Source organism: Kryptolebias marmoratus, linkage group LG2, assembly GCF_001649575.2.
Source record: "Kryptolebias marmoratus isolate JLee-2015 linkage group LG2, ASM164957v2, whole genome shotgun sequence".
Lineage (NCBI taxonomy): Eukaryota > Metazoa > Chordata > Actinopteri > Cyprinodontiformes > Rivulidae > Kryptolebias > Kryptolebias marmoratus.
In genome coordinates, this window is record NC_051431.1 from 2,088,352 (window position 1) to 2,114,439 (window position 26,088).

A 26,088-nucleotide genomic window follows, 5' to 3' on the forward strand; every position below is an offset into this window, starting at 1 on the left:
ACTTTAGAAACAATAAATATTGGGTTAAAGTTGCAGGAAAGTTGCAGTGTTTTGGGCAAAGTTGCAAAAAGTTGCAATTTCGCGGGGTTTGCTTGATTTTGCGTTAATAGTTGCGATCGCAACATCGGGAAATCCTGGAGGGTCTGCCTGTGCTGTTTGTCTGCACCTGCGCGCTCTTACTTCTGTTAGTGATCAGTCTTCCTCTGCAGACGTATGACCCTGAGTCGGATTCATTTATCTATTTTAAGCCTCGTATTTCTATCTTTTTCTGGTCACCTTTGTTTCTGCACAGTTCTGGCTTTTGGCTTTGACAGACCTTGATGACAAACTGCTGAAGTAATTCACTCTTTTGAATCAGGTCCGTTCGAACAGAAACACGTCTAAAACATGGAGCGCAGTGCGCAGTCCTCAAAGACGGATTCAGTGAATTTGTGAATGTTGAATCGTTTGGTATAGTTTCAGCCTTGAGTCCACATGGACTCACATGGATTCTGGTCCTCAGGGGTCTTTATCCTGCATGTTTTAGTTCCCCTGCTCCAATACGTCTGATACATCAGGTGTGCTGACACAGAGAAACATCTAAAACATTCAGGATGGTGGCCCTAGAGGACCAGGACTGGACATTACTTCCCTAAATGGTAACTTTTGAAATCAGTTTCCAGAGTTTAAACAAACAGAAATGCACCACCATTGAGATCCTAAACACAACGTTTTGATAATGATGACATCATAGACCCACCTTTAATCTAATCTACGACCCCAGTAAAGACACATTATGTTTTTTGGAAAGACCGTATTTTCATGTGGAAAAGACCTAATTTCTTGGCTAAATTTAGCCCTTTTTTTCAAGGCTAACTTCCACATATAAATTTCTTCTGTGCCTTGAAAGACATCAGAAACTCCAGCTGTGAGTGTATTCTGCTATCACTGCTTCCTGTTGGATGAAAGACATTTCCACGAGGTCAGTATTGGGTATGAATGTCAGTTTTATCAGTTTGGAGATGCTTTAACGAGCAGCTGTGGAGGAAGACATCGTTTGTGAACGAAGCAGAGGCGGTGACAGAGGACACCTGTTCTGATCATCACGATTCACCTTGTCGAACGCGGCGGCATGTCGTGATGACAAGCTGGAGCAGCGTGTCTCCTGGTTCCTGTGCTTGTAACGGTTGCCTGGCAACAGCTGCCCAATCAGCTCTCCCTCCTCCTCCTCCTCGTGCAGCTCATGTGTGAAGGTCATTCCTCCATCCCCTCCTGACGCTTCTTCCTGTTTCCCCTCTCACTTTTTCATCCGTTCTCAATACTTTCATTTCTGCTTATCCGGCTGTTTTCCATCCTCTTCTTCTGGAATAATCTGCCGTCATCTTGGATTTTCCACGAACCTTAATACAATTTAGAGGAACTTTAGGAGCAGGAACACAATCATTTAACAGACATTTAACCATTAATTCACTTTATTGATTGGTCAGCTGATATGGAAACATCCGTCCATTTTCTTTACCCGCCTCTCGACCCCTTTTCTCTAAATTCATAAATCTGTTTAGGTTGTGTTTTAATAACCAACCTGCATGAAGGCTCGTCTCTGTTCAGCTGAAATTTTTACTCATTTAGCTTCCAGCTGCTACTTAAAAAAAATTGATACATTTTAAGGATGAATTGTACAAAAAAAGCGGCACAATTTTGTTTTTGTTTTTTTCTCCAAAGTCCTAATATTTTCTTTTCTTTAACAGAAACATGTTAATAAAAACAGTTGTTTTTATATTTCCTGCAATATCAAACCGATCCTTAAATTAACTTTTTTGAAGCCTATCAGAATCTAATCAGGTTTTGTCTCGGCTAAAACATTTATAGCTGTTTTGATTAAACAATTAAGAAAATGTTTAATTCTATAAAACACATTGAAGAAGGTCCATATACAGATATTTAATTTTATTTCTTATTAAAACACCTCTATGGGATGATTACTATAATAGTTATTATAAAATAGTCTGCTCATTTAAATGGATGTAGGTTTAGTTAAATAAATGTTGGTGGATAGTAATGTGCTTTATATTTTCTTTAGACTTTCTTAATAATCTTTAAAAGTTAAATAGTTCTTCAGGCTTTTCTGAAAGTCTGAATTTAAAGCCACTTAACTCTGACCTAGGAGTTATTTAAGACACCTAACTCAAGGGATGAACCACACCACAAAAAAAAACTTAGCAAAGAAAACATTTGAATTTTTCCTTTAGGTGCTTTGTAACTTGAAGCCTGTCACAAAGATAGTTTATTTGTATCTCAGAGGCATAGAATAATACCTTTTGTAACAAATAAACAATGGTAAACATAAATTCAAACAACAATAACACTGGAAGCTTTAGCTCAGTTTATTCTTGGGCTAATTGAAGGCACATGTAAGAAACTGAAATGCAATGCACTTTAGGATGAAGAGGATTTATTTACATATCTGCAGATAAACGAATCATGTGATCACTGTCTGTTATTTTGTTTTATTTGTGAAATTTGGGGGTCAGGCTTATTCCAAATGAGTGATGTCGAGAAAAAAACAAATCCAGTGTGCAGTCCTGTGTCCAGTTTACCTAAAACTTGCTCAGTTTTTGTCACAGTTTCTTTTCAAAGACGATCAGACGAGTATTGATCCAGACATAACCACTGCATTGTGCTGCATTTTGCAAGATGGCTCCTCGACAATCTTAGAGCTGTGGTTTGTGTTAAACAGATCCAGTTTCTTTGGGGGAAACGTTGTGCTCATGTTTATTCCAGCCTGTTAAAGATCTCTGCTGTTGCACAGATTTGTGACGAGTTTCTGCTGAAACTGGAGCAAAGACTCGATGAGCAGAGAGTGGCGTAAAGTAAGCAAAGAGCCTTGCAGTACTGAGCTGTAGGTGTTGATCCGATAAGCTGACGTCCGCATTGTTCTGAATATGTAACGCAGTGTTTAATCAATAAGGGCTGTTCTGAACCTCCGCTTCGAACCGGATCAACACCAGAACTAAGAGCATCTTTACTATGAACTAGAGAAATGACATTTTCTGTGAAAGTAAAATAAAATAAAACTCGCTGAAGAAGCTAAAAGAAACAGAATGCTAGGTGAAATCTAAAAGTAGCAAAATATTAGGTAAAAGCAGTAAAAAATCAGCTAAAAGTAGAAGAACGCTGGTGAAAAGCAGGAAACAGTAGCATGATGCTGATGTTGTTATTTAGTTTGTTAAAGTCTTAGTTAGAGTCTAAAAGCTTTTGAGTTTGGATCTTTGCTATAAAAAGGTTTATAAATTTATTACGTAGAGTTTTGGTTAAATACCACTTACACTTTAATTGTTTATTTTATGATTAAACAGCATTTTGTCAGATGTTTTATTTGTAAATCCTCATCTAATGTAATTAATCCCGTTAATGTTACCTTCAGTTTGTTCTCCTTTTGTTTAAAACTGAAAAGACTAAACAATAAACCACTTTTACCAATTCCATCTGGTTTAATGTTGATTCCTCTGGGAAAACAAAAGTTAGCATTACAATAGCTAAAAGCTAAAAGTAGTATAAAAGGATAAAAATAGAGCAAATATACTAAAGAAGAGTTTAAAGACAATAATGTCTTTAAAGAGTAAATAAGTGTAAATAGATATAAAAAATCCTACATCCAAAAGTCATACCACTAATCTCCTGAATGAGCTGTTCTAAAATATGAATGGCAAAAATATCATTATTATTTAATATTTGTTTAGCTAGAAATGTACATTTTCAGAAATGGTTGTAAACTTCAGTCACTTTGATGCAGCGTGGTAAAGATGGAGTCCAATGAGGAGCTTTTAAAGGTTTTTACAGAGAACAAATCGTGTAAATCTGCAGTTTTAAGCCTCAACCTGGTGGGTTTTATGGTTCTGGTTCTTATCCCTTCCTGCTTGATAATTATTTGACCTCGTTAACATTAAGAAGGACAAGTTTAACGTCTGCTGCTGGTTTTTCTTCCAATAACTGTTTATGGTTACGTCTGCTTTCTGTCTTTGACTCAAGCTGAAAAGAAAGATGAACGATTACAGCAGTTTGGTTAAAAACCGTTGAGCTGTTTGAGTAAATGTTTGTGCAATATGCCTGATTTTTCTTTTATTCCAAATAATAATTAAAAATCCACAGGGCTGTCAGCTTAGTTGCTCTTTTTTGATCACAGGAGGAGTCAGAGGTTTTTTTTACTTGGACCTGATTCAGTGGGTTTTATTGTTTACATCCCTGTAAATAAAAACAAAGGTTGAATTGGTGTGTTGGTGTTTTTGCTGCTGTCTTCTTGGCTCTTGTGCTGAATATGTGCTGAATGTTTAGCTGTTTTTTTAAGTTGCACTAACACGACATTAGTTGTGATTTGGAACTATTGAAAGAAAATTAATTGAATATTTTAATATATAAAAAGCTGAACAGTAGTTAGTTTACATATCAATACTGAACTGCTTCTGTTCAGTTACTCAGTATTTTACCCATTTATATTGTGTTATATATATTTTACAGCTCATATTGGTAATAAAAGAGATAAAAAGGCTTTTATTTTTAGTGTATAGAAACATATAAACAGTAAGGTCAGTTTTTGGAGTTTCTGATTTATTTTCATTTCTGACACATTTCATAATTTTTCTGTCGTTCAGATATTTTCACAGAACAGGATGAAATGAACGCTGTCATATTTTTTTCTGCTGTTTTTCAGTTCTGAGCTTTGTGTTTCTGTAAGTCAGGGGAGTGAGCATTAAACCAAAGTTAGAGACGTAGTTTTGCTGCTTCCTCATCAAAGATGAGAAGAGGAGGCCGTAGGCACTCTCTGGAAAAATAAATGTAAATGAAGTTATCTATATATTTTTAGCTCTGTCAGTAGTCTTCAGGCTGTAAGCAGCTTTATTGCATTTAAAATTTAAATTTCTGTCTTGCATAAACTCCACATATAAAGAAAACTTTTGGTTTCTGCATTAAAACTGAAGACTCTTTGTTTATGTTCTCAGCTGATCGCGTTTCAGGACTCATCGGAGGGACAAACCACAAACAACCTGAATTTTAAAGCTAAAAACAAAACGCCAGCCCCCGAGCCACATCGGCGAGCTGAGTTGTTGTTGTTGTTGTTGTTTGGGCGAAGGGACAGCTTTTTTTTGGAGTAAATATTGACAGAGTAGATGCTGTGGCCCGAGTGTGAAACACACACCGCCCATCAGAACCGGGACGACCCATCTGTCCATCTGTCGGCACCGGCAGGACTCCTCGTTCTGTTTGTCCTGTTTTACTCTCGCTTCTGGTTTACATGCATGTGCTTCTTGTGTTAAATCGTCGAACTACTTTTTCTTACTTTGTGCTGCTTTAGCCGCTCATATGTCAAGAAGTTCGGCTCATTCAGGAGACGGGTGTGAAGACTTTTGGTTTTTGTAACTTTTATACTTTAACTTTTTTGAAAAACACATATTTTCCCCATAGAAACACATTCAACTTCCTGCTGTTTTTATCTTATAACGCACCGTTTAGTTTGTAGCTCTTCTTCAGTTATACTTTTATATATTGGCCTTTTTGCACTTTTACCCTTTTAGCTATTCTTTGCTACTTTGAGCATTTAGTTGGCGTTTTGCTGTTTTTAGCTTTTAGCTAACTTTTTGCTGCTTTTAGCTTTTAAACAGCCTTTTGAAACTTTTAGGCTTTAGCTGGTTATTTGCTACTTTTAATTACCATTCTGCTGCTTTTACCTTCTAGCTTACCTTTAGATATTTTTATTTGTCCTTTTGCTATTTTTAACTCCTATCCATATTTTTATACTTTTATTTAGCCTCTTAATGCTTTTAGGATTATAGCTAGTCTTCATTTAGCTTTTTGTTACTTTCAGCTAGCCTGTTTCTACTTTTAGCTTCTAGCTATCCTTGTAGCAAGCATTTAGGTCAGGGGTGTCCAGTCCTGGTCCTCAGAGCCACCATCCTGCAGGTTTTCCTTGTTTCCCTGCTCCAACACACCTGATTCAGAGGTTAAATCACCTCTTCATGTTCTGCAGAAGCCTGTTAATCCCCCATTGATTCAGATCAGGTGTGTTGGAGCAGAGAAACAAGGAAAACCTGCAGGATGGTGGCCCTGAGGACCAGGGTTGGACACCCCTGATTTAGGTACTTCTAGCAAACATTGTGCTCCTTTTAGCTCCTGTTCTGCTTATTTAGATTCAACAATTCAGTTTCTTCAGGAGCCATTCGGCGCTCAGCGTCCACACCAGCTGATTAATGGGACGGTGTGATGGATTCTCCCGTGTTCTGGAGAACAGAAACCAGGACAGGGGTTCTCCTGGGCAGATGCTGTTTGTTTGAGCAGAGGAAGATGACGTCCTGAGGGGGGAGAAGCAGCTCGAGCCCACGCAGCCTCCCACTCGCCGCCGAGGACGGCAGCTGACGTAACCCACTTACGCTGGAAATGACAGTCATGTAGTGCGGGCCGCTTGTAGCTCCGCTCTCTTTTTATTTCACAGATATTCACGCTCTGTAAACAGAGATTTCATCACCGACACTCACTTCTTTCGGACAGGAAGTGCTCTTATCGCATTAGTGCCGTCCAGTTTCCTGTTTGAGGGCAGCGCTCTGTGTCGGTAGATTTTCTGATAAGTGAGTCAGGCTGGATGTTGTCCTCTGTGGATGATGACTCGGTCCTCATAGATGCTTTGTGATGCTGGTGAAGGGACCGAGCAGAGTCTGAAATTACCTCCTGCCAAGCACCAAATGTTGGAAAACGGTCAGAACATTAAATCACCAACAAGCTCAACTCTGTTTATATCTCTTTTCAAACACAAAGTAAGCAAAACAGATAAGACTAGAGAAATGATTGTTTTCTGTGGAAATGCAGTGGGAATGCTGAAGGACTAAAATGAAAAGCTAAAATCAGCAGAACTGGAGCTAAAAGCACAGCTAAAATGCTTAAATTAGCGAAACCAGTGCCTAAAGCTAAAATGATTAAAAGAAGACAAAAAATAGAAAAAGATTTCAAAGAACTATGAGATCTCAGTGAATGTTTTTTTTTTAATAAATATAAATGGTTACAATAGCATGAAGGATATGGAAGTAGTTTAATTGCTAAAATGTAGGAAAGAAACTATAAACAGTAAAAACAATAGTGAGAATGCTGACTCAGCGTTCATTCAACGAGACTAAATTAAGTTAAATTAAAGGAAGTGTGATCTTTATTTGCAGTATTCCAGATGTTTGTATCTTTTCTCCATCGCACATTTAAACTCGCAGACTTGACCCGAAGGAGTCAGATGGGAGAAGGATTCGTGAGTCGGGGGCGACAGAATAAAACATAAAGTGAAGAGAAAAGATGGCGGCCCCATGTGTTTGTTCAGAAAGGGATGATGAACAAAAGAGGGTAAAAATGGGAAAAAGGAAGATAAGGGGGGAAGGGGAGTGTGGGGTAATTTATGAGTCTCTTTAAGTCGATGTGGTTTAATCTCGTTACACACGCAGACGTGCACACACAGACGTGCACGCCCCTCCGTGTCGTCTGCCAGCCTCGGTTTATGGGATTTTTTTCCTGTTGACCTCATCTGATCACAATATTTTTCAGTAACTAGTTTAATCTCAGAGGTAGCCTCTTTCAAAACCCCAAATATTTTAATTTGCAATCCATAAAATTATGAAAATCTACTTTTAGGATTTGAACGTAACTGTATTTTTGTGCCAAAATAACTCACCCAGTTAATTAAATATTGAATATAAAAATACCAGAGAAATCCCAGTAGTTTTATATTTCATTGCCTAAATTTCTCTTTATCTAGTTTTTTTTTTTTTCAGAGTGATAAAAATACTTTTTGTTGCTTGTAAACATGCTGTATTGTCGTCCTGTCATGACCTTTAACCTAAGCTTGTTGTTTCTCTGAGCACTGCATGGTCTGACCTTGGGGTGAATTTGCTGTGATGTCCACTCCTGGGAAGAATAATCCTTCTATCTGTAGAATGATGGGCTCCTAAACAGATTAAATCCTTCACATTTTATAAAACTTGGATTATTTTTATTTAATTTTAAGACTTGTTTGCGTCGTTTGAACCCTTTCTTTTTGCAGTAATCCTTATTTCTGTTCAGGATCTGAAGTCTCTCCGTCTTGTTGAGGTCTTTGCTCCTGTGCTCCCATCGCAGGAGGGTCAGCAGCTGATCAAGGAGAAGCCAGAACTGAGCCCGGTGGTCCAGAAGAAGCTGGAGGAGATCAGGGAGTGCTGGCAGGACCTGGAGAGCACCACTCAGGCCAAAGCCCGCCAGCTTTTCGAGGCCAACAAGGCGGACCTGCTGGTTCAGAGTTATGAAAGCCTGGACCAGAGACTGGGCCAGCTGGAGGGTCAGCTGGTCTACGTGGACCAGGGACAGGACCTCACCACTGTCAACAAACAGCTGAAGAAACTACAAGTACGTAGAGTTTCCAGTGTTGACCCAGAAAGACGCTGGTTAGATATTCTCTTTATCTTAAGCTTTAAACATTATGTGATCTCTCATCCAGGGCTCATAAGTAGGTTAGATATTTTTAATTTATTAGCAATATTTAGTTTTAAGTGTACTGGTACTGTACTGTACTTTTTTTTTGTTATTTTAGGCCTTTTTGTGAGCAGCTATAAAGATGTTCTTTACAACATATTTCGAGTTCTTCTATCTTTTATGTTTTGACACTTTTAGTTTATGTTCAGCTCAGTTTTTATCCTATTTGGAGGCTGTTTTGCATGAGAAACTGAGAAACTTCTGTTAGTTTTCCTCTACATTTTGTTGTCTTCGTTATATTAATACAGAAACGAAAAAACATTGCGTGTAAAAAAATGACTAAAACCAGGATTTTTCTTGATGTTTTCTGTTTAGCTTTTCAGCTCATGTCAGCCTCTCATATGTTCATGCGTTCATTTCCGATTTGTGTTCATTATTTCAGTTGAATTCATCAACATTCATGCAAACCCAGGAAGCTTTTATTGCAGTTTCATCCCAACATCAGTTTACTAACGTTAAGAAGACAATGAGTGGGATTTTTGCTATGATCTTGTAGTTTTGTTTAGATTTTTTTTAAAGAATAATTTCTAATAGAATCACACCTTTGGGGACATGAATTATCTGATCAAATATATTTTTATCTCAGTCAGTTTGTGTTTTATTGCATTCAGTTTGAAGGTTTTAGACAAGAACTACTGTATCGCTTTGGAACTGTGGACTTTTAACCAGGAAAAAACTGAATTTTTTAACTATTTCATTTGTTTTAAAACTTAGGAGGAGCTCAGATTTCAGTTGATGCGGTTAGTTTTACAAATTCAGCTGAGATCAGAATATTTCTCTGCTTGTTCTACTTTTATTTATTTATTTCCTTTTCTTTCTAACTCATCTGTTGTACGAACAGAGGACCCATGGAGACATAAAGACTCTGTTATTGTCTGTAAGTGATAGAAATCTCTCCTGTGAGAGTTTTCCCTCATGCAATGGTTTCCATCCAGTATTTTCAGTTGGTTTTTTTTGCAAGAAAGAAATAAATATCTTTTTATGCATGAAAACATGCAGGTGGTTTCTTATTTTAACATGCCAAATAAAAATAAAGGCCAAGGACGTGTCATAGTTAAATCAGACAGCTCTTACTTTTTATCTTCTTTGTTTTATTTATCTCTAAACAGGCTACTTATTTTACCCTTTTTATACAAATATGGACTCAAATAAGTCTGCATAATATAATTTTATTTTGTAGAAATATATAAAGTGGGTTTTTTTTTGTCTTAATACTTAAAAACAATACATAGTTGTGCATTTTACTTTATTGAAACGTTTCAGACCTCTGCTTTAACGACTTCGACTAAAAGTCTGAAAGTCACGCTTGAGTTAAAGTTAAAGGAAACTTAAACGTGTTTTTTAAGATCTTTATTATAAAAATGTGCCTGTTGGTGGAGGCGACAGCAAAGCAGCTGCACGGTCATCAGGTTTAATGGTTCCTGGTGGACAGATTTTTCTGCGGTGAATCATCCGCTCTCTTGTGGTGCATCGAAGAGGTGAAGAGGTTCTTGTTTGTTCTTTTTGATGCTTTGAAAAATTCAGATGTTGGGATGAAACTCCTCAGCTGTGTTGGACCCGGGCTTCACTCGTTCTTCATCACTTCATCAGACATCTCTCACTCTCCTCCTCCCCCCCACAGCATGCAGCTTACAGCTTCCTTTAACAAGCCGCCATTAGCTCTGCTTTACCACACCTGCCTACCCAGCATCCATCCTGGCGTGGGGTACAGTAGCCTTCACTACACTTCATGCTGTTCTCCTGCTGGTTTGAGTTGTTTACATCATATTTTTTTGTTTTTAGTGTTTTATTATTAAAACATATTTATTTCAGCTCTTACTTTCCTTTCACTGGTATCGTTTTGTTTTACTGAAATGTTTCATTACAGAAAAAATGTGTTAGACACAAAATTTGATCACTTATTGATGGTGAGTTAAAAAGTTGGTTATTTTTGCTATAAAGTAAAAGAGAAATTATGGGTATTTTAAGTTAGAAATAAAAAAAAAAATCACCTTAGAAAGTTCACAAACTCGTCACTTTTACATTTCTGTTTTGCTAATTTCACCATTCCACTTTTATCCTCTCTCCCCTGGACGTATTTTCTTCTCTTTTGTCTCAATAACGTCCCCTCTTCGTCCCCGTTAGACCATGGAAACCCAGATGGAGGAGTGGTATAAGGAGGTGGGGCAGCTCCAGGTGCAGGCGGGCTCCATCCCGCAGCAGACGCAGGTGAAGGAGACGGTCGCCGAGCGGCAGGTTGCCGTGGAGACCAGGATGGCCCGTCTGATCGAGCCGCTAAAAGAGAGGCGGCGCATTCTTCTGGCGTCTAAGGAAGTTCATCAAGTCGGGCGGGACCTAGAGGACGAGATTGTGAGTCGGAGACACAAACAGTCTGTAGGCTCCATGGGTTACATGTTGACGATATGTTTTCAGTGTGTAACATTCATGGCAGTCAACTGACATTAATGCAAGATAGTTATTAGGCTGAAACATGTGAATACTAATTATTTATTCTCTTATAATAAATCATTTATATCTAAAGATGCCACTGGTGGATATCCTAACAAAACACTAACTCCAGCAATAAAAAAACGTTTTTTCCGTTTTTGCTACCCCTGTACTTCAGGTGGTTTCAGTCTGCTAACCCTGAATGCATCTCTACGTCATACAAAGTGAACTTCAAGCTGCTCTGTCTTTTGAGAGTTTTGCTAAATTTACAAAGTCCTAAAATGACTGCAGGCTCACCGAATTTCCAAATGAAAAAACTGAGTCTTTATGGTCACCAACAGAATTTTCCTTGCCAGACTCTGCTTGAGTCGGCCTTTAAAGCAAGAAATACACAGATTAATAATAATATTAATAGTGTTGAATACATGCACACTCACGTGTTCACCTCTGTGTGGTTCTAGCTATGGGTTCAGGAGCGTCTCCCGCTGGCCATGTCTCAGGAGCATGGGTCAACGCTGCAGGCCGTCCAGCAGCTCATGAAGAAGAACCAGGTGAGAAGATCAGAACAGGTTATCGCTGCAGACCAACAAACACCTGTGATCTGGCCTCAGTGATGCCTTTTCCTCAAACTCAGACTCTTCAGAGGGAGCTGGAGGGCCACAGGAGCAGAATGGAAGACGTCCTGGAGAGGGCCGGGATCATCGCCTCCATACGCAGCCCGGAGGCCGACTGCGTCAGGGCCGGCCACGACCAGCTGGCTCAGCTGTGGGAGCTGCTGTGGGCCGAGACGGAGCGGAGGCAGCTGGTTCTGGACGCCATGTACCAGGCCCAGCAGTACTACTTCGACACGGCCGAGGTTGAGGCCTGGCTGAGCGAGCAGGAGCTGCACATGATGAATGAGGAGAAGGGGAAGGTGATTTCGTTTGGCTGAAATTAAGAAAGGGTTAAAAAGGTGCATCATTAGAAACGTCTCCTGTATGCACTGATCTGCTCTCCCGTAGGATGAACCGAGCACGCTGCAGCTGCTGAAGAAACATCTGCTCCTGGAGCAGACCATCGAGGACTACGCCGAGACCGTGGGCCTGCTGTCGCTGCAGTGTCGGCAGCTGCTGGAGATGGGCCATCCGGACAGGTGAGCGCGGACAAACACAGGTCTAATGCAAAGTTAGGGGTAAAAACATGATGAAATTACAGAATAAATCTGTAAAATTTAAACCACTCATGAATCAAATCATTCAGTTCGAACGGGAATGAGCTGCTGGGACTTTTATATTTTTAATATATTAAAATTCCATCATATTAAAGTTCAATTCCATCAAAATAATGATCTTTAAAATCTGTTTCAGGGAACTTACTCTTTCTGTCTTCTTATGCTCCAATTTGCTTTTAGCAATGTTGCTAATTGTTTGGATATATTTAGCTTTTAGCTATGGTTTTGCTCATTTTAGTTTAGTTTTAGTGTAGTTAATTTAGTTTTTAGCTACTGTTTTGCTGGTTTTAGATTGTAGCTACTGCTTTACTAATTTTAGCTCTTCACTGCTGTTTTGTTCTTAACTTTTAGCTACTGTTCTGCTTATTTTAGCTTTTAGCTACTGTTCTTCTTATTTTAGCTTTTAGCTTCTGTTCTTCTTATTTTAGCTTTTAGCTACTGTTCTGCTCAGTTTAGCTGGTCTTCTGATCGTTTGAGTTTTTGTTTTGCTTGTTTTAACTTTCTCGTGTCAACTTGAACGTCTGATAAATAAAACTGTTGTTGTCCGATGTCGATGTCAGTTCATGTTGCTGGTCAAAGTTTGACTCTTCTTTTTTTTTCTAATAAAGCAAAATCAGTTTTTATCATGAAGAATAATGAGATAAATACAGTTCTAGAAAAATGTCTCTTTGTACTTTTAAAAGCATAAGAATGCAGGCAGAATACTTCTTTATAAAATGTTTAAATCAATCTTTTATGACTTTTTACGAATTTTAATCTGCCGGCTTTTTGTTTTCTGCTCCACAGCGAACAGATCAGCAAGCGTCAGTCGCAGATTGACCGCCTGTACGTGTCTCTGAAGGACCTGGTGGAGGAGAGGAAGAGTCGCCTGGAGCAGCAGTACTGGCTCTATCAGCTGAACAGGGAGGTGGACGAGCTGGAGCAGTGGATCGCTCAGAGGGAAGTGGTCGCCAGCTCGCCCGAACTGGGCCAAGACTTCGAGCATGTCACTGTGAGTCCGCTGAGGATGGAGGACAGATTTCTTTAAATGACAACCTCGGCTTGTTTGGAGCTTCCTTTGTGACATCATTCAAGCCACGACAGAATCAGTTTCTGAGATCATTCAAACTTATTTATGAGCTTCATACTGTAAATTACTGAGCAACTTCCTGCAGATATAAAGACTCTCATTTTCTGAATATCCAATCCACAACTTATTTCTGTTTGCTCTGAAACCCTGAACTCTTCCTCTCACTTAATTCTTCTAAATTTGATCAAATCTAATCAGAGAAAATGCTTAAGTTATGAAGGATTTGTTGCTAATGTGATCATTGGAGCAACAGAGAGGGAAAAGGAGCTTTGAATGGTAGAATTTTGCCTTGTTATTTCTTATTTTTAGTAATATTATTATTGTTTTTAATTTACACTGTAATCTTTTCAAAACTTGGTAGGTAAAAAGACCATTTCCAGCTTTGAATGTTCAACTTTAAAGAAAAGATGGGAGTAAATTATTCTGCAGCTTGGCGTGATTTGATTAAGTACTATATAGTGATGAAAACAAATAAATTGATAAAATGAGAAGAAGATAATGCCCACAGGACATTAATAGGTGTGCTTTAATGTTTTTTGCACATTTAGTCGTTTTATTGTGATAAATAAAACACGTTTTTTTCGTCAGGTCCTGCAGGAGAAGTTTACAGAGTTTGCGTCGGAGACAGGAAGTGTCGGGCAGGAACGTGTGACGGCCGTCAACCAGATGGTGGATGAGCTGATAGACTATGGCCACTCCGAGGCGGCGACCATAGCTGAATGGAAGGACGGCGTGAACGAGGCCTGGGCCGACCTGCTGGAGCTCATGGAGACCCGAGCTCAGATGCTTGCAGCGTCTCACCAGCTGCACAAGTTCTTCTCTGACTGCAAAGAGGTGAAACTCAAACCTCAGGCTGGTCAGTTTCTGCTCTTCTTACAGATGAACCTAACACTGGATGCACTCCCGTTTCTTCACTTACAGGTTTTGGCTCAGATTGAGGACAAACATCGACGCCTACCAGAAGTCCGGGCTCGGCAGGGCAGCACCTCCAACACCAGCACCCTGCAGAGACTCCTTCACAGCTTCGAGCAGGACATCCAGCTGCTTGTCACACAGGTGGAGCAACACAAACACAAACACGAACAAACCACCTACAAAGCAGTCGCCGATTTGGTCTTTCTGTTTATTTTTCCTTAAAACTTATCGTTCTTGAACAAAGGCAGACAATAACATGTGTGTTTGTGAGCCCGTCTGTTAACAAAATATCTCCTGAACCACTGGATGGATGCAGAAAGTAATCACTGGATGCACATCTGGAGTCAAGCCGACTGTCAAAAGCACAAAAAATGGCTACATCTTAGTCTATTTTACAGATTTCTTTGCTAAAATTCAGTGTGGTTGTAACTGAGAGTCATTCACAACAAATACTTAGATTCTAACATCAAGCATCATTTAATTTTCAACGTTTGACCAAAACGGCTTTAATCCATCATTTCTTAGTCTAAAACTCTGGCTTGAATGTTGGCGGATGATAAACATTCCTTTAAGGATTTCTTGGTGTTTGATATATCGTTTATTCACTCATAAAAGTGCAAAACGTTTTAATAACCACATGCACACGAGGCAGTGGTGATAGGTTAATTTTCTAATCTACCAAAGTCGTCTGAATAGTCTTCCTTGGATAGTTAAATGTTAGTTAGAACTCCCTCTTTACTCTTGTATTGCTTCATCAAACCTGCTTCGTGCACCTGGAGTGCAGAAGAAGCGGTGCATTTTACTGAAAACGATGCAGAACCACAGCTGCTCTGACTGAACGCTGCAGAAACAAGAAACAAAACATGCTGCTGTTTTTCCTGAAGTCTGCTTTCCTGCTCCGTCAGGTGCGTCAGCTGCAGGAGAGCGCGGCCCAGCTGAGGACGGTGTACGCCGGCGAGAAGGCCGAGGCCATCGCGTGTCGGGAACACGAGGTGATGCAGTACTGGAAGGAACTGCTGACTTCCTGCGAAGAGTGTCGACTCCAGATCACCACCGAGACGGACAAGCTGAGGTTCTTCAGCATGGTCCGAGATCAGATCATGTGGATGGACTCGATCATCTGTCAGATCGGCACAGGAGAAAAACCCAGGTATTGCAGAACTGAGCTGGAAGCTCAGCAGATGTAGGCGTTTGTCTGTGACGCTCTGCGTTTCTGTGATTCCTGCAGGGACGTGTCCTCAGTCGAGGTGCTGATGAACTATCACCAGAGCCTAAAGAGCGAAGTGGATGCTCGCAGCCAGAGCACTCTGGAGTGTGTCGAGATGGGAAAAACACTGCTGGCTGCTAGAAACCCTGCAGCTGAAGAGGTGAGATGAGGACTTTATGACAAGAAAGATATTCTCAACATGCCTGATAAATGTTTGAAAATTAAACATTTGCATCAACAAACTCAAATTTGGCCTTTTCCAACTAACTGTAGGATTTTAGCTGAGAGAGGATCAGCCATGCTTTTAGGATGAAATCCACAGGTTTGTTTAAAAAGACTGTACAGAAATAAATAGATTAGTGTTTTAAACGTGACTTTTCAAAAGTAATTCTAACTTTTGGCTCATATATTAGAAACAATATTTCAGTTCCACTGAGATTGAGGCTTACTGACATCGGCTAAGAATTAAAATTAGTTGCAAAATAAAATGTTTCAGACACTGACATTTCAAGCATCATGTCAGTTTAACAGGATGTCTTCAGTTTTTGAGGACAGAAAAGTCCTTTTTTGAAGTATTTTTTTACGTTTCATGGCATGTCACTTTTTGCATCAGAGACTAGACAAGAAAACTTTTTAATCCTGGAGTTTTCATCTGCTGCTGGTTTCAGATCAAGGAGAAACTGGAAAAGGTGATTGCTAAGCAACGAGAGCTGTCTGAGAAATGGGACAAGCACTGGGAAGTCCTGCAGCACTGTGAGCACACATCCCTGAAATCTGTCTTCTTTAAAGGCAGGGGTGTCCAGTCCTGGTCCTCAGGGCCACCATCCTGCATGTTTTCCTTGTTTCTCTGCTCCAGCACACCTGATTCAGAGGTTAAATCACCTCTTCATGTTCTGCAGAAGCCTGTTAATCACCCATTGATTCAGATCAGGTGTGTTGGAGCAGAGGAACAAGGAGAACCTGCAGGACGGTGGCTCTGAGGACCAGGATTAAAGGACTGTTTAAAGGGTGGGAATGGAGAACGTCACCGTATTTCCTCGTGACTTTGTATCTGTTTCCCGTTGTCTGCCCTCAGTGTTGGAAGTTCATCAGTTTGCCCAGGAGGCGATGGTGGCGGAGGCCTGGCTGACCGCTCAGGAGCCGCTGATCAGCAGCAAAGAGCTGGGAGGGAGTGTCGATGAGGTGGAGCAACTCATTCGTCGCCATGAAGCCTTCCGCAAAGCTGCCGCCACCTGGGAGGAGCGATTCAGCTCCTTACGACGGCTCACCACGGTAACTTATCCCTTTTAAGAGTCAATAAAATACAACCCTACTTCTTTTTTATTTACAGTGGAACACAGTAAGCATTTCAAATGTTCAAACTGTGCCATGTTTGGGAGAAAAAACAGGTCATTTTAAATTTTGTGGCAGCAACACATCTCAAAGAAGTTGTGAAGCATCTCCTCTTCTTTTAACAACACTGTAAATGTCAAGGAACTGAGGAGACGGTTTAACATCGTCTTGCTGAAATATGCAAGGCCTTCCCTAAAAAGAGACTTTGTCTGGGTGGGACCATATGTTGCTCTAAAACCTGGATTTATGCATTGATGGTGTTTTTCCAGATGTGTAAGCTGCTTGTGCTGCTTGCTTTCGCAGGTGGAAAAGCTGAGAGCAGAGCAGAGTAAGCTACCCCCAACCCCTCTCCTGGGTCGTAAAGTCTTCCTAGAGCCCCAAGATGCATCAGCCAGTCCAACAAACCTCCCCCGCCTCCCCGTTTCCCCCGTCATGAGACAAACCATCTATGAGCAGAATGAAGCCAGCTCTCCTCCGTCCCCATCGCCGGCCACCCCGACACCCTCTCCATCATCTGTGGCTCGGCGGCTGGGGTCAACAGTTGCCAACTACACCTCTGTAATGAATGGTTCTAGTTACCGCCACACCCTGGACGCCCGGCACGGCGGTTTGGTGGGCGTGGCATCAGGATTTGGGCAGCCAGCTCCATCGTCAATTGCATCTGTTGCCACAGCAGCGATGTTAGTCTCAGCCAATCAGATGAGAGAAAGTGCCAGCACAGCAAGAGATCAGGCCACAAAGGTGATGAGTCACCTGCAGCCACCAGGGCAGGCAGCCAGGGAACTGGAGGCGAAGACCTCCCCGTATCTTCGGCAACCCAAAATCAAGCACCTGGATGATGCCGTGACGCCGCTGATTGTGGCCAGCCGGCTGGAGAAAGTGAGGGAGAAGGGACGGGAGAGAGACGCAAAGGTTGGAGAGCTGGGAACAGAGAGGGCAGAGGTGGCGGTGATGGCTGAGGTGGTGCTGCAGGAGCCGGGCCGAGAGCGCCTGCACAGCGAGCCCACCAGGGGGCAGCGGGGATCGAGGCCCGACACTTTCGGCCACGCTGAGCCTCAGGTTCAGACGCACACGTATCACCGCGACCACAGGATAGAGCGGCAGCTGTCCAGCGAGCAGCTGATCCAGGCACGCAGGGACGAGCTACCTCAGGAGGTGTGGAGAGAACAGGCAGAGAGGAGAGAGAGACGGACGCTAGAGAGGCAAACATCCAGCGAACAGGAGGGCCAGGGGGGCCATGATGGCCGGAGAAGAGAGAGAGACAGGCACCGGACAGAGAGACAGGAGTCCAGCGAGAACGACATCGGGAGAGAACAGTCAGACCGACGCTCCGGAGGAGGGTGAGACTCTGACACCCCGAGGGGTTTTTAGGTTGGACATTGCATTTGGTTAATAATCTTTTACTTTTTTACAGAGAGAAGAGATCCACCATGGCAGAGATTGTAGAGCAGCTGCAGGAAAGAGAAGCAGCACAGGTCTGGACATTAGGGCACAATCCCACCCCCCCCTGTCCCCTAACACTTAGCCCGATCCCATCGGAACGATTCTTTGGGGATGCAGAGGGAGGGAAGGACCATCTGGTCCTATAAACCAACATCATTCTGAGGTCATAAAATCTAAATTACAGTATTAAATTTTATAGTGTTGAAGTCATTAAAATGTCCATGTTCATGTTACATTTTCTAAAAACTGTAAATCTGAGCATGTGTGCATCTAACTGCCTAAATGGTGATCAACGATTGCAAGCTTGGTTTAGCTTCAACAGTTTAAAATATTTATCTCTGTGTAACTTTTAGTGAGAATGACCACTGATGGAAGGTAGTTTTTTAGTTTAATAATAAAGATGGGCTATGTCGGTGAACATTTACTGTTTGTGAAATGAAACTTACTCGAAGCAAAGACAGATTAGTTAACTGATTTCAGCTGCTTAGAGTCAGCTCTAAAAGGCTTCTTAGAAAGAACAAAGACTTGACATGTTTAAAAACGACGTGAGACGACCATCAACCCTCTCTGTCCTCAGGCCCGCGGCGAGGTGCCCCGCCTGCCCAATGGGTTACCAGAGAAGTCTTCCCGTCCCGACAGGCCTCGAGCCCGGGACAGACCCAAACCCCGCCGCCGGCCGCGTCCCAAAGAGCCAGGAGAGACCACGAGGAGGTCCAGGTCTGCTCCGGCTCAGAGCAGCCCCGCCGTCCCCCAGCCTCCGACACATACAGCACACCACGAGGGCTTCCTGTTCCGCAAGCTGGACATCGAGAGCATGAAGAAGAGCACCAACAGGTGGGTGTTCAGGGTCGTACAGGGGAAAAGAAAGAAACCTGAACAAATCCACGAGTTCTTTAAAGTCACATCTATAGTTTGATACATGAGGAAGTTGGTCAGAGTTTACCACTTCTAAGATATCACTGTATGTTGCATTTATTGGTTATTCTGACTCATCAATGGCAACAGTGGCATGACTTTAGCATGCTGGGTTACGAAGCTAACACGCTTGACTGAAACTGCATGACAAACATTTGCTCAACTGATATGTGGTCCTTACAAGCTGCCACCAAATCAGCGTTAAGATGGAGCTCTGATCAGCTTGCAGATACATGATAGGTAGTTTTCAAACTTGAATACTGTATTGTTTGTTAAGTAGCTCAACTAACCTTTTAGTTTGTTGTTCAGTGTTTTCCTTCATATTTAAGCAGTTTCTTGAAAAGCCAGTCTTATTGCAGCTTCTGAATGTCTGACGCAGTTATTCTTACAATCAGACTGTGAGGACAACAGCTACATGAATTAACCGCAGCCTGAAGAAACGCCACAGCATGAGAAAACTCTGTGCATGATGATGCTTAAAATGCTTCCTGTACAATACACGGTGGAGGTGGCTCGTTCAGTAGCAGGCTAACGGGCCGGGTGGAGAACACGGCCAGAGTGAAATCACACACACACACACACAGAGACATAACCTGACCTCCACAGATCCTGCTCCCTCCAGAGAGACACCAGGAACAATGCCTCTCTCTCATCGCTGCCCTCTGATGGCTGGACTGAGCACGCACGGCTAAAAGCTCATCTGGCTCCAGCCGTGGATGAGTCCCACTCATGCGCCCACTCAAGGCAGTGGATGAATGTGCCACATGTACATGCCCTGTTATGTACATGACGAGGTAACGCATGGTTCTGAAAGGCTTAAATCTGGACAAACCGCTCCGTGTGAGGCTGACTGAGTGCTCCCTGAACCGGACTTTGATGAGGAGAGTAAACAGTCGGCCCCGTCAGGAGAAAGACTGAGATTCAAGCTGGGTTTTTTTTGCTGCATCGCTGCTCATTTAGATACGGAAGAAGTTGGTGTGCACATTAATATTTTGGTAATACTCAGTACATGTGTTACGTTCCTTCAAATAGTTCTTTACATTTTATAAGACAACAAAAAAGTCAACACAGGGTGCATTATGTAAAATAAAAAACCTCACTATTTCCCTTCAACATGCATTTTTAAAGCCTTAAAAAAAACCTACTTTTTTAGGTGAAAACTTGCAGCGTTGATAAGATTTCGCTTGCTGTGTTTGGGATTTTCCAGCAGATTCCTGGTTTTAATTTTATAGTTTTAGGAATAAAAATCTGTTATTTGAGTATTTTCTTGTATTTCCATTTTCCAAAAGTTTGCGAAAGCCGTGTCTGTTGCATTTTAATATACCCTAAACTTCCAACAAATAAGTTAGTGTGTTATTATTACCTAAATGTCCAAAAATAATTAGACTAACTTGGTGTTCCCCTTAAGGCAGAGGTCTGCAACCCATGGCTCTGGGGCCAAATGTGTCTCTTTGTACTCGGACCAAAATAACCTGGAAGCAAATAATTTAGATTTTGAACAGAAAAGGTTTAAGCAGATTTCCTTTCCATTTCTTTGAAAATATGTGAATAAAACTACAAATACAAGGAGCAAACGCCTTGTTAGCCTGTTAGCCACTGGGCTGCTAGTTCAGTGTTTTAATTTTATCTGTAAACTATATAACATTTTTTCTTTACATAAATATGAACTTTTCTTTTGTCTTAACATGTAAAAATACTAATACATATAGCAGATTTTTAGTTTATTTATGTAACTAAGAACAGTTTATATATACAGCATTTATATAACAGGCCAGAGAGGGTCCCCCAGTGGGCTGGTCGTGGCCCGCGGGCCGCCAGTTGATGAGCATGTTTTACGGCTCTGGACTGAAATGGATCGTTGGATTGTAAAGGTTGCTGAGAGTCTCTGTCCTAAAAGGTTCAAATTAAAGGTTCCCCTAAACGTTAACGAATTTTAAAAGTTTTTTTTAATTTGTTCTTTAAGGTTGTTTAAAATCAGGATATTAATCTGCACACTCGGTTCTTTCAGATGGAACTCTGTAGTACTGTGCACGTGTTTCAGGCAAGTTAAGTGAGCATTTTAATAAGTCTGTCTTCAATGATGTTTAGAATAAAAAGAGATGGAGGTAAACACGTTTTAAGGTGGTTGTCAGATTAGTTTTTCCGTCGTTTTTTGTATTTTTAAAGAACAATTTGATTCAACAAAGTTGGATTAAAACAGATTCGTAACAAGGAGCTGGAAGCTGCCAAGAAAGGTGTCTGTTAGCAAAATATCTCATCAACCAGTGGACAAATTTTAATGAAACTCTTTACAAATAAACACTGGGGTCCATCTACAACTCTTTTACTTTAGGAGTCAACTCAGTTCAAGATGGCCGCCACAGCAAAAATGGGTACAACTCATGAGCTTAAATTTGTTGAGGTAGCTGAGGGTCGTCCCCAGCACTAACAGATCAGCTGAAATCATGTTTAACGTTGTTTTTAAGATTAAAACATCAGCTGATCTCCGTCTAAAACTCTGGGATGAAGGGCGGCGGGTGACAGGCATTCCTTCAAACGCTGCAGGGTAAACGTAGGGCTGATCGGACTCCTCGCTGTTCTGTTGAAACGCCTGAAACTTCTGCACAGTGCCGTGTTCCTCTGCTCCTTCGTGGAATGCTGTGAGCACGCCGCCGCGCACTCCTCAGACGTTAACTCTGCCAAAAAAGCCATTTAACCAAACTCTCCTCTTCCTCCCTCCTCTTTCCCGCTGGGCTCCTGGCTGTTCCTCTCTTCTCCTCCAAGGTAAGTCATGCCTGGGCAACACAGGAGCACACCAACTGTACGTAGACCCCGCATCCATCCCTGCATCCAACCATCCATCCCTGCATCCATCCATCCCTCCTTCCATCCATCCATCCATCCATCTATCCCTCCATCCACTCCTCCATCCATCCACCCATCCATCCATACCTCCATCCATCCCTCCATCCACTCCTCCATCCACTCATCCATCCACTTCTCCATCCATCCATCCCTCCATCCACTCCTCCTTCCATCCATCCCTCTATCCATCCATCCCTCCACCCATCCCTCCATCCACTCCTCCTTCCATCCATCCCTCCATCCCTCCATCCACTCCTCCTTCCATCCATCCCTCCATCCATCCATCCCTCCACCCATCCCTCCATCCACTCCTCCTTCCATCCATCCCTCCATCCATCCATCCACTCCTCCTTCCATCCATCCATCCATCTATCCCTCCAGCCCCACCTCCTCCATCCGTGTGTCCGTCCGTTCATTTGTGTTTGTTCAGCAGTGTGTTTCCTCCTCCCTTCTTGGGGCTGCTCAATCCCGCCTACCTACCTGTCTGCTCTGGCCAGGTGAGTCAGGTGTTAGCCTAGCGACAGCCACTCTGCAGCTTTTCCTGACTCCTCCCAATCTCCCCCTCCAACCTCCATCTCCCCCCTCCCCCTTGCTCCTCACTTTACTTTCACACCCCACCCCCCCCACCTCCGCCTCCACCCTCCCTCCCTCCCGCTTGCCAACACCACAGCAGGTCATGGGTCAACCTGTACTGCGTGCTCAACAAGGGGGAGCTGGGTTTCTACAAGGACGCCAAGAACACCGCCACGCCCTACAATAACGAGCCGCTCCTCAGCCTCTCCCACTGCCAGTGCGACGTCACCAACGGCTACAAGAAGAAGAAGAACGTCTTTACGCTGAAGTGAGGAGCTCGTTGATTGATTGATTGATTGATTGATATTTTTTTGTCTAAAGTTGTAATGAAGCATCCCTTTTTGTAGCCTGGTCACACAAACTGCATCCGACCTCAGCTTAGAGCTCATATTTAATTAAGTTGGCATCTGATTATCTTCTGGAGTCAGCCTGATTCAAGATGGCCACCACACCTAATTGACTGTAATCTACACAGAAATGGCTGAAACCTCAGCTGAGAGTCATTCAGGACACCAAGCTCTGACATTGCACCATTTTTCTGCAGGATTTTAGAATAGCTTTTTTTAAGTTTAAAATAAACTAATTTATAGTGAGGCATTTAGTTGTTTGCAAACTGCAACTTCTCTATTACAAGTTCCTTTAAAAGTTACCTTCTTTTTCTTTTCTTGCAGAACGAAGGATGGCAGTGAGTTTTTGTTTCATGCAAAAGATGAGGTGAGAGGCTGGTTGTTTTAACTGCTCCATAATTAACGAAGCCGCAGGGTGACGCTCACACGGCTCGTCTGTCCTTCCTCTAACAGGATGACCTCAAAGCCTGGGTGAGCAACATCACCACCAGTATCTCAGAGCACGAGGAGATTGCCAAATGGGGTCAGCCCCAACCAACTACCTCATCCACCGACGAGGGGACGCGGCGGGACGGCAGCAAGGTGGACAACCGGTCAGAGCGAGGCGGCGAGCGCTCAGACCGGGCGGATCGGATAGAGCGGGCAGAGAAGGAGAAGGAGAGGGGAGAGCGGTCGGAGAAGTCGGAGCGGGGTGGAAAGTCGGACGCTAAACGCTCTGAGAAATCCAGCAAGAAGAAGTGAGCATGGCGCCAGATTGATTGGGATTAAAACGATTGAATGATAGATGGGAGGCGGGGCCACAGGTGGGAGGTGTAACCCCCCCCACCGACACCACCTTCACTCCAACACTGTCCACCGAGTGGCTGTGTTTGGATGGACAAACGAAGGACTGACCCCGGCAGGAGATGTCTTCTGTCACTGACTCCCCCTGGTGGCTGTTTCAGAGAACTGCAGACGCTGCGGCAAGGCGAGCATCACTTTAATTCAAAGGCTGTTACTGACTGACTGCTGGTAGCGCGGAAAAACGTAGCTCATTGTTTCATGTCGGTTTTTTGGTTTTTTTTTTCCCTGAGATGAGCTGTATCTGTACGTTATTCCAGTCTGTCTGTTTTATCTGCTGTATCTGTAAAAAACATCCTGCACTGTCTCACATTACTCCTCACCAATCACACGAGAATCAAACGACGCCAAAACAGACAAAGGTAGATTCTTCTGTTCATCTTCCCCGAGGTCCTGCTGTAAAAAAACACATTTTATTTTGTTCGCGAGCAGCGCCATGAATACGAACAAACATCGACCTCCGGTTCTGATTCTTGGAAGGTTTAAGTTGAGAAAAGTGCAGAAGAAGTCAAATATTCTACATTTTATTAAAGGAAGAGAGAAATTTGTTCTTACATAAACACACAGGATCATAAATCTACCCTATTTGTTGCAGAATTGATGCAGAACTGCTCATTTATTTGTTGTTTTGTTTATTTTTGTGTCCTGAAACCTGCAGCTCTCAGTCCCATTTATGAAACTTCACTTATTGGATCAGAAATCTGTGAAAGCTCTGATTCCCAGGGGCCTCATTCATTAGAATATTGTTTGTTGTTTTTCTTTTAATGAGTAAATAAAACAGCATAAAGTTACAGTGGTCATATTTTGAGGAACTGTAGAGGCTATTTATATTTTTATATCTAAAGAAATGACTTGAACTTTATTGTGACCTGCTTTTCTTCACATCAGGATCAGTTGTTGCGTTTGTCACAGTCTTGGTTTTGGTCATAAGCACAAAATCTGTCGTGTTTTTAATGAATGAGGCCTTTGGGGCTGAAAGTAGGCCTCATCTTTTTTATTACATTTTGTTTTGATTGTTGCATCCGATGTTTATTTTTAATAGAAGATGTAAAGAAATGTGTGTGTGCTGCTGCTCCCAGGGTCTCCATAGCTCTCAGGTTCTGTTGGCGTGTTCTTACCGTGTGCCGTCCTCCTCAGTCTTCCAGATAAGTCCGACCCCCCAACGCACCCACATCTAAGCACATGTGTTGTTTGATTTCTTCCGACCGTCCAACCCCGAAACCGAACCCTAAACCGGATTAAAAACAGCCTAAAACACAAACACGTTTCTGCTCGAACTAAAGGAGCTTGTATGATTCCTCATCTGCGTTTCCGTTTGTTTTGTTTCCTGTAAAATCATCACAAAGCCATAAAAACGACAGAATAACAGGAAGCAGACGGTCAGATTCTTAGCTGGTGAGCATGAAAACAAAGTGTCTCCTTTTAAATGTCTTTCTGTTCTGTAAGTTCATTTAAACTTTAAAAGGTTAGAGTTAATTTTAATCTAACATGTTGGCTTTGTATTTATTTTATTCTTCATGGCAGAGAGCCACGATGAACTGCTTCAGCAGTTTATTTATTTGGACTCTCGCTCTCCTGTTAGGATCCGATCATTTATTTCATTACTTTATAAAAACAAACATATTTTTACCTGCAAACAGAAGCGCTTGACTTCAGTTGGACTTTAAATGCACATTTACTGCAGTACATTTACTTATTGCTTTACGAGCAGGTTCTTTTTTATTCTTAGTATTATGGGGGGTCAAAGGTCATCAGCTGACAGTATTTTATGGTATGTGGCTGTTTTATTTTTGTAGGTTTTCACTGAATGACTTTAAATCTTTTCTGAACTTTTAGCTGCGTTTCTGTTCATCAGAAGGTTTGTTTTTTTGGGCAGCAATACATGAAGTAGCAGGTACTTACAGCCTACTTACCTAATGTGTACTGGGTACTTGCAGGCTTTGTATCAGGTAAGTACCAGATATCTACCGGGTACATACCTGGTACTTACATACTACATAGCCTGTAAGTACCCAGTATTTACAGGCTACGTACCTGGTACATAGTTTGTACATATCTGATATGTTCTGGGTACATACCTGGTACTTACAGGCTATGTACCAGTCAAGTATCTGGTATGTACCTGGTACTGCCGGAGTATGTACCCAGTACACAAAGGGCCTGTTTTGTGTATCGCTGCCTGTTTTTATTTGTCGTATTTTATTCCTCTGCATCAGGAGTGAATGTCAGATCAATGTGAACATTTCTGTGCACGTCAAACACAAAAGAGTCGGAGGTTTGAGTCTCGAACGCTCCGACCGTCGCGCAGCAGCGACCTGCTGACCTGTTCAGACCTGCTGACCTGTTCAGACCTGCTGACCTGTTCAGACCTTCAGACCTGTTCAGACCTTCAGACCTGTTCAGACCTGTTCAGACAAGCTGACCTGTTCAGACCTGCTGACCTGTTCAGACCTGT

At 42.2% G+C, this 26,088-nt stretch overlaps 1 protein-coding gene across 5 annotated transcripts in view; it reads left to right on the plus strand.

The window, feature by feature from the left end:
- Window positions 1–24,909, plus strand: part of LOC108247892 (spectrin beta chain, non-erythrocytic 4) — a 75,353-nt gene extending 50,444 nt beyond the window's left edge. For 2 of the 5 annotated variants that reach the window (XM_017436286.3, XM_017436289.3), the window contains 18 exons: window positions 8,122–8,385; window positions 10,636–10,860; window positions 11,400–11,489; window positions 11,573–11,851; window positions 11,940–12,070; window positions 12,935–13,139; window positions 13,806–14,051; window positions 14,139–14,273; window positions 15,038–15,282; window positions 15,361–15,499; window positions 16,008–16,092; window positions 16,415–16,611; window positions 16,975–18,011; window positions 18,086–18,146; window positions 18,692–18,948; window positions 22,544–22,714; window positions 23,118–23,160; window positions 23,247–24,909. In XM_017436286.3, the coding sequence (XP_017291775.1) occupies window positions 8,122–8,385; window positions 10,636–10,860; window positions 11,400–11,489; window positions 11,573–11,851; window positions 11,940–12,070; window positions 12,935–13,139; window positions 13,806–14,051; window positions 14,139–14,273; window positions 15,038–15,282; window positions 15,361–15,499; window positions 16,008–16,092; window positions 16,415–16,611; window positions 16,975–18,011; window positions 18,086–18,146; window positions 18,692–18,948; window positions 22,544–22,714; window positions 23,118–23,160; window positions 23,247–23,534 (4,098 nt within the window). In that variant the 3' untranslated portion in view covers window positions 23,535–24,909. Of the gene's footprint in view, window positions 1–8,121; window positions 8,386–10,635; window positions 10,861–11,399; window positions 11,490–11,572; window positions 11,852–11,939; window positions 12,071–12,934; window positions 13,140–13,805; window positions 14,052–14,138; window positions 14,274–15,037; window positions 15,283–15,360; window positions 15,500–16,007; window positions 16,093–16,414; window positions 16,612–16,974; window positions 18,012–18,085; window positions 18,147–18,691; window positions 18,949–19,424; window positions 19,770–21,792; window positions 21,941–22,543; window positions 22,715–23,117; window positions 23,161–23,246 lie in introns of those variants that run through there. The other 3 variants (XM_017436287.3, XM_017436288.3, XM_025010602.2) reach the window with 3 other exon arrangements.
- The last annotated feature ends 1,179 nt before the right edge of the window (window positions 24,910–26,088 follow it).